The sequence below is a fragment of the Salmo trutta genome, chromosome 3, assembly GCF_901001165.1.
Source record: "Salmo trutta chromosome 3, fSalTru1.1, whole genome shotgun sequence".
Lineage (NCBI taxonomy): Eukaryota > Metazoa > Chordata > Actinopteri > Salmoniformes > Salmonidae > Salmo > Salmo trutta.
Genome location: NC_042959.1, coordinates 38,547,470 through 38,559,755, shown reverse-complemented (window position 1 = coordinate 38,559,755; position 12,286 = coordinate 38,547,470). Strand labels below are relative to the sequence as shown.

General features: G+C 41.0%; 1 protein-coding gene across 1 annotated transcript in view; it reads left to right on the top strand.

Moving 5' to 3' along the window:
- LOC115174963 (X-linked interleukin-1 receptor accessory protein-like 2) overlaps positions 1–12,286 on the top strand; it is a 345,823-nt gene that overhangs the window by 268,212 nt on the left and 65,325 nt on the right. Inside the window, exon 6 of the mRNA XM_029734041.1 lies at positions 4,440–4,514. Within this exon, the coding sequence (XP_029589901.1) occupies positions 4,440–4,514 (75 nt within the window). The remainder of the gene's footprint in view (positions 1–4,439; positions 4,515–12,286) is intronic.

Genomic DNA, 12,286 nt, shown 5'->3' with positions numbered 1-12,286 from the left:
AAAATGTGCTCACTGTACATAATTTGAAAACAACAATGTGCATAACTAAGAAGATCTAAATGCATATTCCCATGAAACTGATAGAGATCAAATGGTTAGCATGCAGATACTGGATGGATATTTCAGCAGGAAAAGTCATTCGTCATTCACGATTGACAGTGAGAAATTTGAAGGGATGGTGACCACAAAAATGTGTGCATAAAGTAAGGGGTAAAGAAACATACGGATCTTTCCAGGGGGTGGCAAAACAGCGAGGTTACCTACAGATCTGAAGCCTATGCCTTGTTCATGTTTTTTGTACCCATTGCCTGATTTATGAAGGTCAACAACCATTTTTTTCTCTTTTTTTGTTTGTGAGTTCTTTGCCAAATTCCATGGTGATGGATGACAAAAGGATTTTACGTGTGTATAAGGAAGGCCACATGTAAGGCCACAATACAGTTCCTTAAACTGAGATTCACTTAAAGTAAGTAGAATGTTAATGCAGATTTAATTTTGTTTGATTTTATTTATAAGAATCTTTAGGGCTGCCAATAATTTTGACACCTATCTTTTTGAGAGAAAAAAATGATATTACTTGTTAAAGAAAATCTCTATCTGAGCGATTGTATTAGTATAAAACAATATTTTCAAAACTATTTGTATTATTTGTATTATTTATTTTATACTGTCTCTTTATCAAGATAGTGAGAAAGTTGTAAAAAACTAAACTGCACCGAAGCATACACATCGCCACTTGCCAGTGACTTGATAAGCTGATTGTGGCCTGGCTGATCAATGTGCCTGCTAGCTAATGATGTGAAGTTCGCAAACGATTAGTTATTTTTGAACAACTCTTTTTACAGACTCGAAAGTCATGATTTGTTTTTCTGACAGACTTGTTAATTTTAGTCATTCAACCAGCTGGCGGAAATGTGTCCTGCAGTAGGATTGATATACGCTTCTCTGGCTCAGCGGCCATACTCTCACGGCAGTCAAGCAGCACAGTCCGCTAAGAGTCGTTCACAATCTAGTCCGATTCCGGCCACAACTGGACCTCTTTTCAAATGTATCAAGAAATAATCATATTTGTATGCCTATCAATCAACAAATGTACTGTAACGTCCGTCGTTAAAGGTAGACCAAGGCGCAGCGTAGGTTGGGTTCATCATACTCTATTTAACAGTGAACCAGCAAAACAATACACAACACAACACAACGAACGAACAAACGAACGAACGAACGAACGAACGAACGAACGAACGAAAAGTTTTGCAGGCTACTCACAGCAATACAAAAACAAGATCCCACAAACACAGGTGGGAAAAAGGCTGTCTAAGTATGGTTCCTAATCAGAGACAACGATAGACAGCTGCCTCTGGTTAGGAACCATACTCGGCCCAACACAAAGAAATACAAAACATAGAATGCCCACCCCACACCCTGACCTAACCACATAGAGACAAATCCTCTCTCTCAGGTCAGGGCGTGACATGTACATTGTTTAAAGTAGACTTTTACAAGTCTCGGTCACAAATGACAGCTCCAATAAGCCTCCTATTGTGAATGAGAGGCTTGTAGAACCATGACTCTATCTAGTTTTTAGTGTTCATCGTTCGCTGATAGGGGGTCCTGCAAGCTCTGTGCGTTACTGACTCAAATGAACGAAATGAGTCAAAAGGTTTATTCTTTTAACTAAAGGAGTCGTGTAGCTTGTGCTTTATTTACGATAGTTTGACAGCTTGCAGATTATGAAGTTTAGACATGTAATTGTTCTCAGAAATCAGTCCTGAGCGCACAGCCAGACTTTCCCGACTAGATGCATTGTATGCAGTGACTCGTTTTCCATGTACTTTTTTTCTTGAGAAATACTGCACTTTAGCTAGATGTAAAATTGCACAATTAAGACCTCCTCTGCAAAAACATCTACATTAATGACAGATTTCTAGCTAAAGTGCCAGGGTACGATATGTGAACATAAAACTCCCACATTTAACAACACCCCCAAGACAACTCCCGTTTGGCTTCTGTCATGACGCTAGCATTTCTTATTGAACAATCTTCAAAACAAGGCCACATCAGTCTCTTCCTTGTTAATCGCCCATTGAAATAATTTTAATTGCTTGACTTTTTTCTCACAGTGAGATCAGTCAATGCCTTGAGTTGTATGGCAGGGCAAAAAATCTATGCTTTTCCAGCTGTACGCATATAGCTACCTTTGAACGGCTAGAGGTGTCCTTTGAGATATCCTATATTGTTTGACCACTTCACTTACATAATAAGCATCTGTGACAACACACTTACTGCCATGTTTTGTCATGTTTTCAGAAGACCAATCGAAAACATCACACATGTTACTACTCTGAAGGAACATTTCACACCCTGCTCCAGTAGTGTTATTTCCAATGCAAATTTTACTCTGAATCCATTTAAACTACATGAAAGCTCAGCATTTTCCTCTGTAGTGCATTAGCAAAGTGGATACAAACACACACAAGTCAAGTATACTCAATATTGCAACAGGAGCTCTGAAAATTCATGAGGGGAAACGGACAGAGTGTAAAATGGTGCAGCTGTGCGGAAAATTATTTTTAAGATCTTTAAGATTACCGTAATATTTGAGAATTCTACCCCACATTTAAAAGCAAACCAGGCTAAGTACTTGATAGGGAGAGGAATGATCATCTCAGGGTTGCTTACTTTCAAGTTCCAGAGCAGAATTCTGCTCAGGAATATGCAGATGTGAAGTTTCAAACTGTAGTGGTAAATAAAGAGTTCACAGTGTTGATATGTACAGAACATTCCCATACCATAGCCACACTGTGTTTGATGTGTTCCCTTTGAAGAGTATTATCAATAAGGCCTAAGCATGGCAACATACAAAATGTTAATACTAAATTTGTGTGTCCAAGTGAGTGTTATCTCTATCTCTGTGGAGAGAGGGCCCCTGAGCTGAGGTGGCTGCTCTCTCAGGAGCAAGGTGGTGCTGCAGATAGGGGTCCGGCCGCAGGTGACCTACAGGGGCTGCAAAGGGGCCGGGAAGGGCCGGCACCCAGCGAGGGTGGTCCTGCCAGGTGGAGAATATTAAGTGGCTGTGGGTCTGCAGGCGTGTGGGCTCTCTCTGGCTCCTTGCTTGACAAGAATGATAGCTTTCATTTGCATGCTAAAGCTCCAGCTGTCCCCCCAAGATGGATGAGGGGTCCCAGCTTCATCCCTCACTCCCGCTACTGCCGCTCCTCATACAATGGAGAGAAAATTAAGTGGGGGCCAAAAAGATAAAAATGTTCATAACATACAATTTTCTTCTCTCTCCTTGAATTGAAGGTTGCTCTGAGGGTTTTGGCCCCTTTTCTCCCGGTGAATGGGCAGAGTAAACTGTGCACTGCCAGATATGCAGAACAAACTAACCTCATTGCTGTTTATATCATTAGTGTTTGTGTATACAGTGAATGCAGTGTCAATATTTTCGCTGACTCTGCACATTATATTCATTATGACCATTTTTTATATACAGGGCAACTGCAATTTGAACTTTTCATGCAGCAAGTTTGTCTTGTATTGTACAAGGATTACATTAGTAGCTAATATTCTGACAGCTAGAAATGGCTTGAAAAGTTCAAAATTATTCTTTTTAACAAGTTGGTTTCTTTATGTTGGCTTTAATGCTCTAGCAAAATAGATTATGCAGCTAAATACAAAGAAAACGTGCATTTTGAAACTCACAGATATAATGAGTGTGTCAGGCGGTTCTAGCACAAATAAAGAGTGTGTTATGCTCTCTCAAACTGGAAACATGAAAGCTTGCTGCTGCGACGTTTCACTTAAAATATATATACTCTAGCTAGCCCTATACCACGAAGTTCTCTCACTCATGTGTGCACCCAGCTTTTAAATACTGTATCTGCTTTCATTTACCTTTGTCGGGATATTCTAAAGCACAGAAACCATTTCACCACTCTTAACTAAACTCCAGGAGATCAAATACTTTCAGTGCGCTCACATGTTTTTAGAGCATATCTCTAGATGATTTTATGTAATTAATCCACCGAGTTTTTACATTATCAAAGTGGCCCACGATTATTCAGCTCACTTCTGTATCCCACACTCTGCTAACTGTCCTGGTGATACAAGTCTCTTGAGGTCTGAAGTGGTGTCCTCAAACTGAAATTGTGTGTGTGTGCGTGCATTTGCATTTTAGAATGATAAAACTCAGCACTCCTCAGCAAATTGCTGGTGTTCCCACAAGCTAACTGATTACAGTATATAATATAATGATATTTGTAAATGATGTTTGCGGAAGAGTTTTGCCGGCACTGAAACAGCTCCATTCTATTTGCATGGATTACTGATCCTCTCAACATTGCTCAGTATGAGAAGCTGTGTAATCGCTTACACAACAATATGTTTATTTTCTCCCTACTGCCTGTCCTATCTCTCAATGTGTGCTTGTTTTTTTACAGCTCTCCTCACAACCAGACCCCCGAAGGTCCTGTTCCCCACTGAGAGACAGGCCAGTGTTATAGATGTCCAACCGGGTAAGTCTTCCCCATGGGAGCCAGTGCTAACGCTCTCCTCTCCATAGAGCAGACAAGTGTAATTATAGACTGCAATAGTCAGGGGCTCCTTGCTGCTTTCTCTCCAACCGGGCTGGCCTGTTCTTCAAAATACATTTTACTGCAGTGCCTTTTGGATGGGGATCCATTGCCATTGCTGTGTCAATATAGTTTTGGAGCTCTGTTTGTTGGAATGTCCTCTACTGTAAAGCAGCAGAGTGATCACCAACACTGCATTCTAATGCCTGAGTCAACCCCATTAAAAAGTGTTGCTGCAATCAGCCAAATATGCCTGAGGGGGCATTTGCAATACATACATCTGGGGGCTAATAGAAAGTATAACACACAAGGCAGGCAAATGCTCAGAGAGATCAAAACAGAACACAGCATCACCACTGGCATGCAGGATTCCCCTGACCCTTGTTTCCATATTTAATTATGAGCTTGTTCTAACCTGGGGGAGGTGCCCGGCCGTAACCTCTCAGCTCATTCTCCTGCACCTTGTACAATGTAGGCTAGAACATTTTAATAAAAGGGCCAGTTATCAGCATGAAACAACACAATTCTTTCAAATCTGTGTCCATACAATGATTGTGTCAAAATTACACTTAATATAAAACATTTTACCGGAACGTTACAACCACATATTCATACTACAATGTGCTTTCGGCACTTACCATGCAAAAAGCCCTGCCTGCGAGATATACAAACACTCTTCAAATCTTATTCTGGAGCTCAGGACCAGTTGACAATAACAAAACAAGTGCGAGGAAGGCATATTTAAGCTGTCAAGTTGGGGTAAATTATAGGCCATTATTCCACATGCATCAACACAGAGACTGGGAGGAGACAGCTGAAGAGATGGAGTTTCCGAGCTCCTGCAGAGCCAAGGAGATGTCGTCGTCGTCTTCTTCTTCTCCTCCTCCTTCCTCTTCTTCACTGTTCGGTATTTAAATAATACACTTCACCTAACAACTGGCTCCGATATGACGGGTTGGCTTAGCACGCTACTACCTTGTGCAGTGTTCACATTCAGTTCTGCCATATTGTGAACACTATTCAGTTCAACTACATTGTTGCACGTAACTTTACGGTTTCAATTGGAAGTTACTTCATTTGGGCTTTTGTTAGCCTTGCTTTACAGATACAGTAATTGTATACTCTGCTCTAGGCCAAGGTGTTCTGTGGGTGATTGGCACTTGGTACACCAATTACCCTCAGTGTTCAGTAGTCTTGCTAGAAGAAACCAGGCTGAATCCAAGCTGTTTTACAAATGTGTATTTTTTCCCCAGTTTAAGAACAACCCTGTTACCCAATCAGTGCATAATAGCTTTCTGGATAATACACAAACTGGACCTTATATGCCTTGCTTTACAACCCCAGGACATTTATTGCAGTTCTTCCTATGGAATAAATATATTTACTGCTTTACCATTCTCAATCGTTACCTTTCTCTGCGTGGTTATTATATTTCTGATAAGATGAAGAGTCGGGTAGCCCCAACCCAATTAAACTTAATAGAGTGAGCAGTCTGTATAACACAGCATAAATCTCTCTCATCCAGCAAGCCCCCTGCGCCCTACAATGGATTTCACACCTTCTGTCACAGGCATTCCATCCATGCGCATCAGGATTTATCGAGTGCCTTGGCGTCTGGAGAAAGAGCCCCTTAACTACGCCTGATACAGGAAAAAAATATCTCTGGCAGGGTGGGTGTGGTGGGTGTTTGTTCCAAAGGTATTGCCGTATTGAGTGAACGCAATGTATATTAATAATTGTTCGTAAAGTGTAAACACGACTTCCTCGTACAATATTGTCAATTTCTCTTATGTTGTTGTTATTTTTTCATCTCAGCAATGGGTACAATGATTTTGTATCGATTTTGTGTATTTGATATGAAAAAAAATGCTTTTTTATGTTAAGTTATTTGTTTCAATGATGAATAGATAGGGAACAGGGAATGGTCTGGGCTGCTTGAAGGAGAGAAAGTATAAACCTTGGGTGTTGCTAAAGTAATGGCTTTCTCAAGGATCCATTCTCCCTCTGAGGCGAAGGAACTGGTCATTTGTACTGAAATAGGCACCCTAATAACAAAAAGATATTTACAGCTTTGTGAGCCATGACTATACCCAGTCTTGTTGTCATTGTTGCTTTATCTGCAACAACAAAAAAGTAGGAAGAGTGACACTGTCTCTAACTGACACACAGTTTTGTTATACTCATAGACTAACAAATATTGAGAGTGTTGAAATTAACAAAGGCTGGAATAAATATGGATGTAGATTTGATCAACCTGTCCCTTACCATTACTCCTTGTAATCCATATAAAACATTTATGACGTGAATGTGAATATACTTATGGCTCAAGAGACCTAACAGATTGATCTAAGTCCTTCTATATGATATCCAATCTGCATCTCATCAAATTAAATGTGAGCTGTTAACTGCTCCTCCTCGAATGGGCAAAACAGCAGCGTCCCCTGAAAAAGGAAAGGGCTCCTTGACAAGAACCTGTAGCCCCACAAAATTGGTAATTAATTGTTGTGCGGCAGGCACTGTGGTGAGTTCTGGCGGCTGGACCATTAGGCCACAGCTGTCAGTGTTTATTAGCTGAGGAGACGCTAAGTGCAGAGAAGATTTAATAGCTCCATGGAAATCAGCTCCCCCGTACCCTTTACACGAGAAGGGCCTATTATTAGCCACAGGGCGCCTGATTAGCCGCCGGAGCATCTGAGAGGAGTGACACGATAAAGGAGAGGACCAAGGAGAGGAGAGCGTTGCGCCGCTGCGTCTCTGCTCTGTCTGTGGTTCTGCCTACTCTTCATGGACAGCCCCATGCCATGAGGGCCCTTCCAGCAGAGGAGGAGGAGAGGAGAGGCCATATTAAGACAGAACGCCTGAGATTACACTGAGGCTCCTGGCTAGATGGATACACTGCAGGAGGAGAGTGGGGGGGGTATTGTTAGCACGATGTTCCAGGAAAGCACATTATTCATCTCAAAAAGGGCCTATTTTCTGTGCATTAATGTCATATCATGAGGAAAATCCTCATACTGTATATAGATGTAGGATCTTAATTTGACCATTTTCTCGGAGCAGGAAAAAATATTTATGCTGCAGGAACAGGAAATGTGAATTATTGTGTGGATTAAAATGTATTGATATTTTTGTAGGGGCTGATACATTTTTAACTAGGGCAAATCAAGTCAAATAAAATAAAAGTGCAAATTACAAACTTTAGAAGCATTTTTAAACGTAGAATACATTACAAGTTTGCATTTCCTGCAACAACAGGATGGTCAAATTAAGATCCTACATCTGTAGTTTGTCTTGACCTCAGGTGTGCAATAACCCAAAATGGCAGACCATAAATACCACTGTTGAATGAACGCCACATTCCCACATATTCACCTTGATCTAATCACAGGGTCGGTGACAAACGGGCAGTGTCATCCTCACGCAGCCAATCCAATTATGTGAATGCATTCAGTTCCCCCACAGTGCACCAAGCATGGCTCCAGCATCTCCTGCTTCTGCTTGGCTCTTCAGTTTCTTGGAATTTGTGACACATAGGAAGACAAATATGTCTCTGTAATGCGGAGGGGTGGATTGGCACTCCATCAGTGTCTGGGTATTTATGCTTGATATAAATATCCAGAGAGTGACAGGAAACAGAGTTGGAGGCCCATCCCGTTGAGCGCAGAGAGAGCTGGGTGTCAGAATGATAGAGTAACAGCAGAGCGATTGCGCTCTGTGTAGGAACATATCTCTCTCACTATAATTTGTCATCAGAGTTGGTTGCAAGACTCATAAATATGTTAATTAGCAGTGTTTGCAACCTTGAGTGAGGGGGAGAGTAAGAGGAGGAGAGGAGTCAGTGGGGTGGGGTACAGAATCCCGCTGTGTGTTGTGTGTATCTGTGAACTACAGAATCAAGTTGTAATACTTAACATTGATCAACCGCAGGGTATTATGGCAGTAGGAATAGCTTTGCCTTCAGCTTATTGTTTTATGATGTGTTTGCTGTGTGTTTATAACTATGCTTACACTGTATGCCCCATACAGTATGTAGTACACATTTATAAAGGTCTTAGCTTCTGGCAGTAGGTCATTCTACCTCTTCTTGGAGCTGAAGTACATTAACAGAGCCTAATATTAAGAAACATTAATTCCTTTGACACAACTCTCACAATAAAAAGCAAGCTAATTAGTACGGGTTTGTTAGAGCAATGATGTACTTTTAATGCCAGTTTACCTTTGAAGTTGCTATATATGGCATATTTACTTTCATTTGTTTCAAACAATGTGTATAGTACACAGTAGTATATGATTTACAGTACCAATCAAAAGTTTGGACACACCTACTCATTCAAGGGTTTTTCTTTATTTTTACTATTTTCTACATTGTAGAATAATAGTGAATACATCAAAACTATGAAATAACACATATGGAATTATGTATTAAGCAAAAAAGTTTTAAACAAATCCAAATTTATTTTGGATTTTAAATTCTTCAAAGTAGCCACCCTTTGCCTTGATGACAGCTTTGCACACTCATGGCATTCTGTCAAACAGCTTCACCTGGAATGCTTTTCCAAAAGTCTTGAAGGAGTTCCCACTTATGCTGAGCACTTGTTGGCTGCTTTTCCTTCACTCTGTGGTCCAACTAATCCCAAACCATCTCAATTGGGTTGAGGTCGGGTGATTGTGGAGGCCAGGTCATCTGATATAGCACTCCATCACTCCTTGAATTCTAAATAAATTATTGACAGTGTCACCAGCATAGCACCCCCACACCTCCTCATAAGTCCACCTACTCTGCGTCTCACAAAGACATGCCGGTTGGAACCAAAAATCTCAAATTAGGACTCATCAGACCCAAGGACAGATTTTCACCGTTCTAATGTCCATTGCTCGTGTTTCTTGGTCCAAGCAAGTCTCTTCTTCTTATTGGTGACCTTTAGTAGTGGTTTCTTTGCAGCAATCCAACCATGAAGGCCTGATTCACACAGTCGCCTCTGAACAGTTGATGTTGAGATGTGTCTGCTACTTGAATTCTGTGAAGCATTTATTTGGGCTGCAATTTCTGAGGCCGGTACCTCTAATAAACTTATCCTCTGCAGTAGAGGTAACTCTGGGTCTTCCTTTCCTGTGGCGGTCCTCATGAGAGCTAGTTTCATCAGAGTGCTTGATGGTTTTTGCGACTGCACTTGAAGAAACGTAGAATTTTCTGGATTGACTGACCTTCACTTCTTAAAGTAATGATGGACTGTCGTTTCTCTTTGCTTATTTGAGCTGTTCTTGCCATGATATGGACTTGGTCTTTTACCAAATAGGGCTATCTTCTGTATACCACCCCTACCTTGTCACAACATAACTGGTTGGCTCAAACGCATTAAGAAGGAAAGAAATGGCACAAATTAACTTTTAACAAGGCCCACCTGTTAATTGAAATGCATTCCAAAGCTGTCATCAAGGCAAAGGGTGGCTTCTTTGAAGAATCTCAAATATAAAATATTTTTATTTGTTTAACACTTTTTTGGTTACTACATGATTCCATATGTGTTATTTCATCATTTTGATGTCTTCACTATTATTCTGCAATGTAGAAAATAGTAAAAATAAAGAAAAACCCTTGAATGTGTTGGTGTGTCCAAACTTTTGACTGGTACTGTATATGAAATATGTATGAGTGTAAAACATTTTACCAAGCCAAGAAAGAACAAAGACAGTGATCATCATGCACGTTTCATTCCAAAATCCACATCTGCAATTTCCGTTCTGCCATTTCGCTGATCCTTTTGTTCTGTTTTGTTCTCAATTTTCATGTCATTCTGTTTCCCAAAATATACTTGCCAATAAAACTGTCACTTGTGATTGTTTCAGAAAGGTCTGCAGATTTTTTGTTTCCAATAACAAGGGAGGACGGCAGGGGGAATGACCAACTGGATATCACAGTGTCATTCTAATTGCAGGGGGAATATTTCTTGATCTTTTTATAATTAAAGATTGCCAATCTGGTGTACGAAAGCCCAAGGAGGTCCCATTCCTCATGACTCGTTACTAGTCAGTCAAAGATTAACTTGACATGGCAGTTTGCTAACATTGATCAAATGAAATATGATAGTCCTCAAAATATAGAGCACATAGCCTACTGGCCATGATCATAGTCCATAATGGTTTTCAGCAATTAAATAAAGAGTGATATCTCTCTCGTCGTCAAAAGAGTGTGAACCTCAAACTAGCAAATTAACCTCAAACCTCGTTTCAGTCAGAATTAACTTCCCTTTCGTCCATAATTAAGCCACTGTCTTCAAAACCTTGATAAAGACAGTAATTACCCTGTTAACATCAGAAAAACGTAATTATTTGGTATCCTATGTAAATGTTTTCTCCTGGTTTCTAGACCACATCGCCAGGCTAGGCTTGGCTCTCTCTGTGTCTGTTGTTAGCATGCAGATGCACAAGTCAGATCATCAGTAGTAAAATAATAATAAAGGCAGCTAATTAGTGGTATAATGACTTGTCCTTGACAGGAGCTTCTCTCCTCTCCTCTGCAGCACAGAGAGCAGCCATGAAAGCTCTATTAGGGATGTGTATAGAAGTCCAACCTTCCAAGTCCTTTCATGTTGCGTGTGCTGCCTGCTAAGTATACAGCCGCTCATCTAGAGTGGGGAGGCGGTAGTGTGTGTTGTGTATGGATGGGAGATAGCTAGCTATCACAGTCATTGACATGGGGTAAATGAACTCGTGAAAATCACCTCTGTGGATAGATACTTTGAAATTCCCTCCTGTCTTTAATCGGTTTGATACAGCGTACAAAGTACTGTCTTGAGACCAGATATCATATTCATTATGTACCATGTTGTCTATGAATATGTTTAGTATTAATTTATCTTCCAGTTTAACTAGTTCAACAATGTTTTTATGGGGATTAGCGCCATTAACCTCTTGACACGTGCAGATGTGTCTAAATCAGACCCTCGTCCCACCTCATCCTATCCCTCTCACCCCAACACAAACACACACACCACTTCTCTATAACTCAGTTTGCGATGCAGCGGGCCTCAAAGACCAGTCTGACTATAAAGCAAAACATAATGCAGGCACCAGGGATGAGAGTGTTAGCATGTGGGTCTGGGCAGATGAGATGTAGTCGTTGTTTGTGTGTGTCTGTAAGTTGATGTTCTTATGTGAAAATAAATATATGACCAGGGTCACTCACCATCCCCCAGGTCCCCTATCTACAGAGGAAAATGTGTCCCAAATTGGCAAACATCCTATCGGTCTAACTATCCTGTGCTGAAAAGAACCGAGATAATGGAATGGAATTACCTCTCTCTGTCACCCTGTGGGAAAGGAATCAACTTTTTGGTCACTGTTCCAGAGAGTGAGTAGGTATTAAATAAAACAGTTGGCGCCAAGGGAATGGGCACTGGGGATGGGCTGGTCCTGGGGTCAAAGGTAACCCTGTGGCATGGCCAGAGTACCAGACACAAGAAGCTAGCCTCTCTGTATTAACACACACATCCCTCTATAGGCTGCTGGGAGCTGGGTTACATCACTGCACAGCGCAGGCCAGGTGACACATCCACCTGACAGGCCAGTGCATTGCAGCAGTTGATTGTGCTGCTCCAACAGCTCCCTTTGAAAGGACGACAAGTGAAATGAAAATGTCAAGCCATTTGCACGGTTTGTTTCACAACACATTTATGCCTATCACAGGTGTTCTTTTAAAATGCAAATGCTGACCG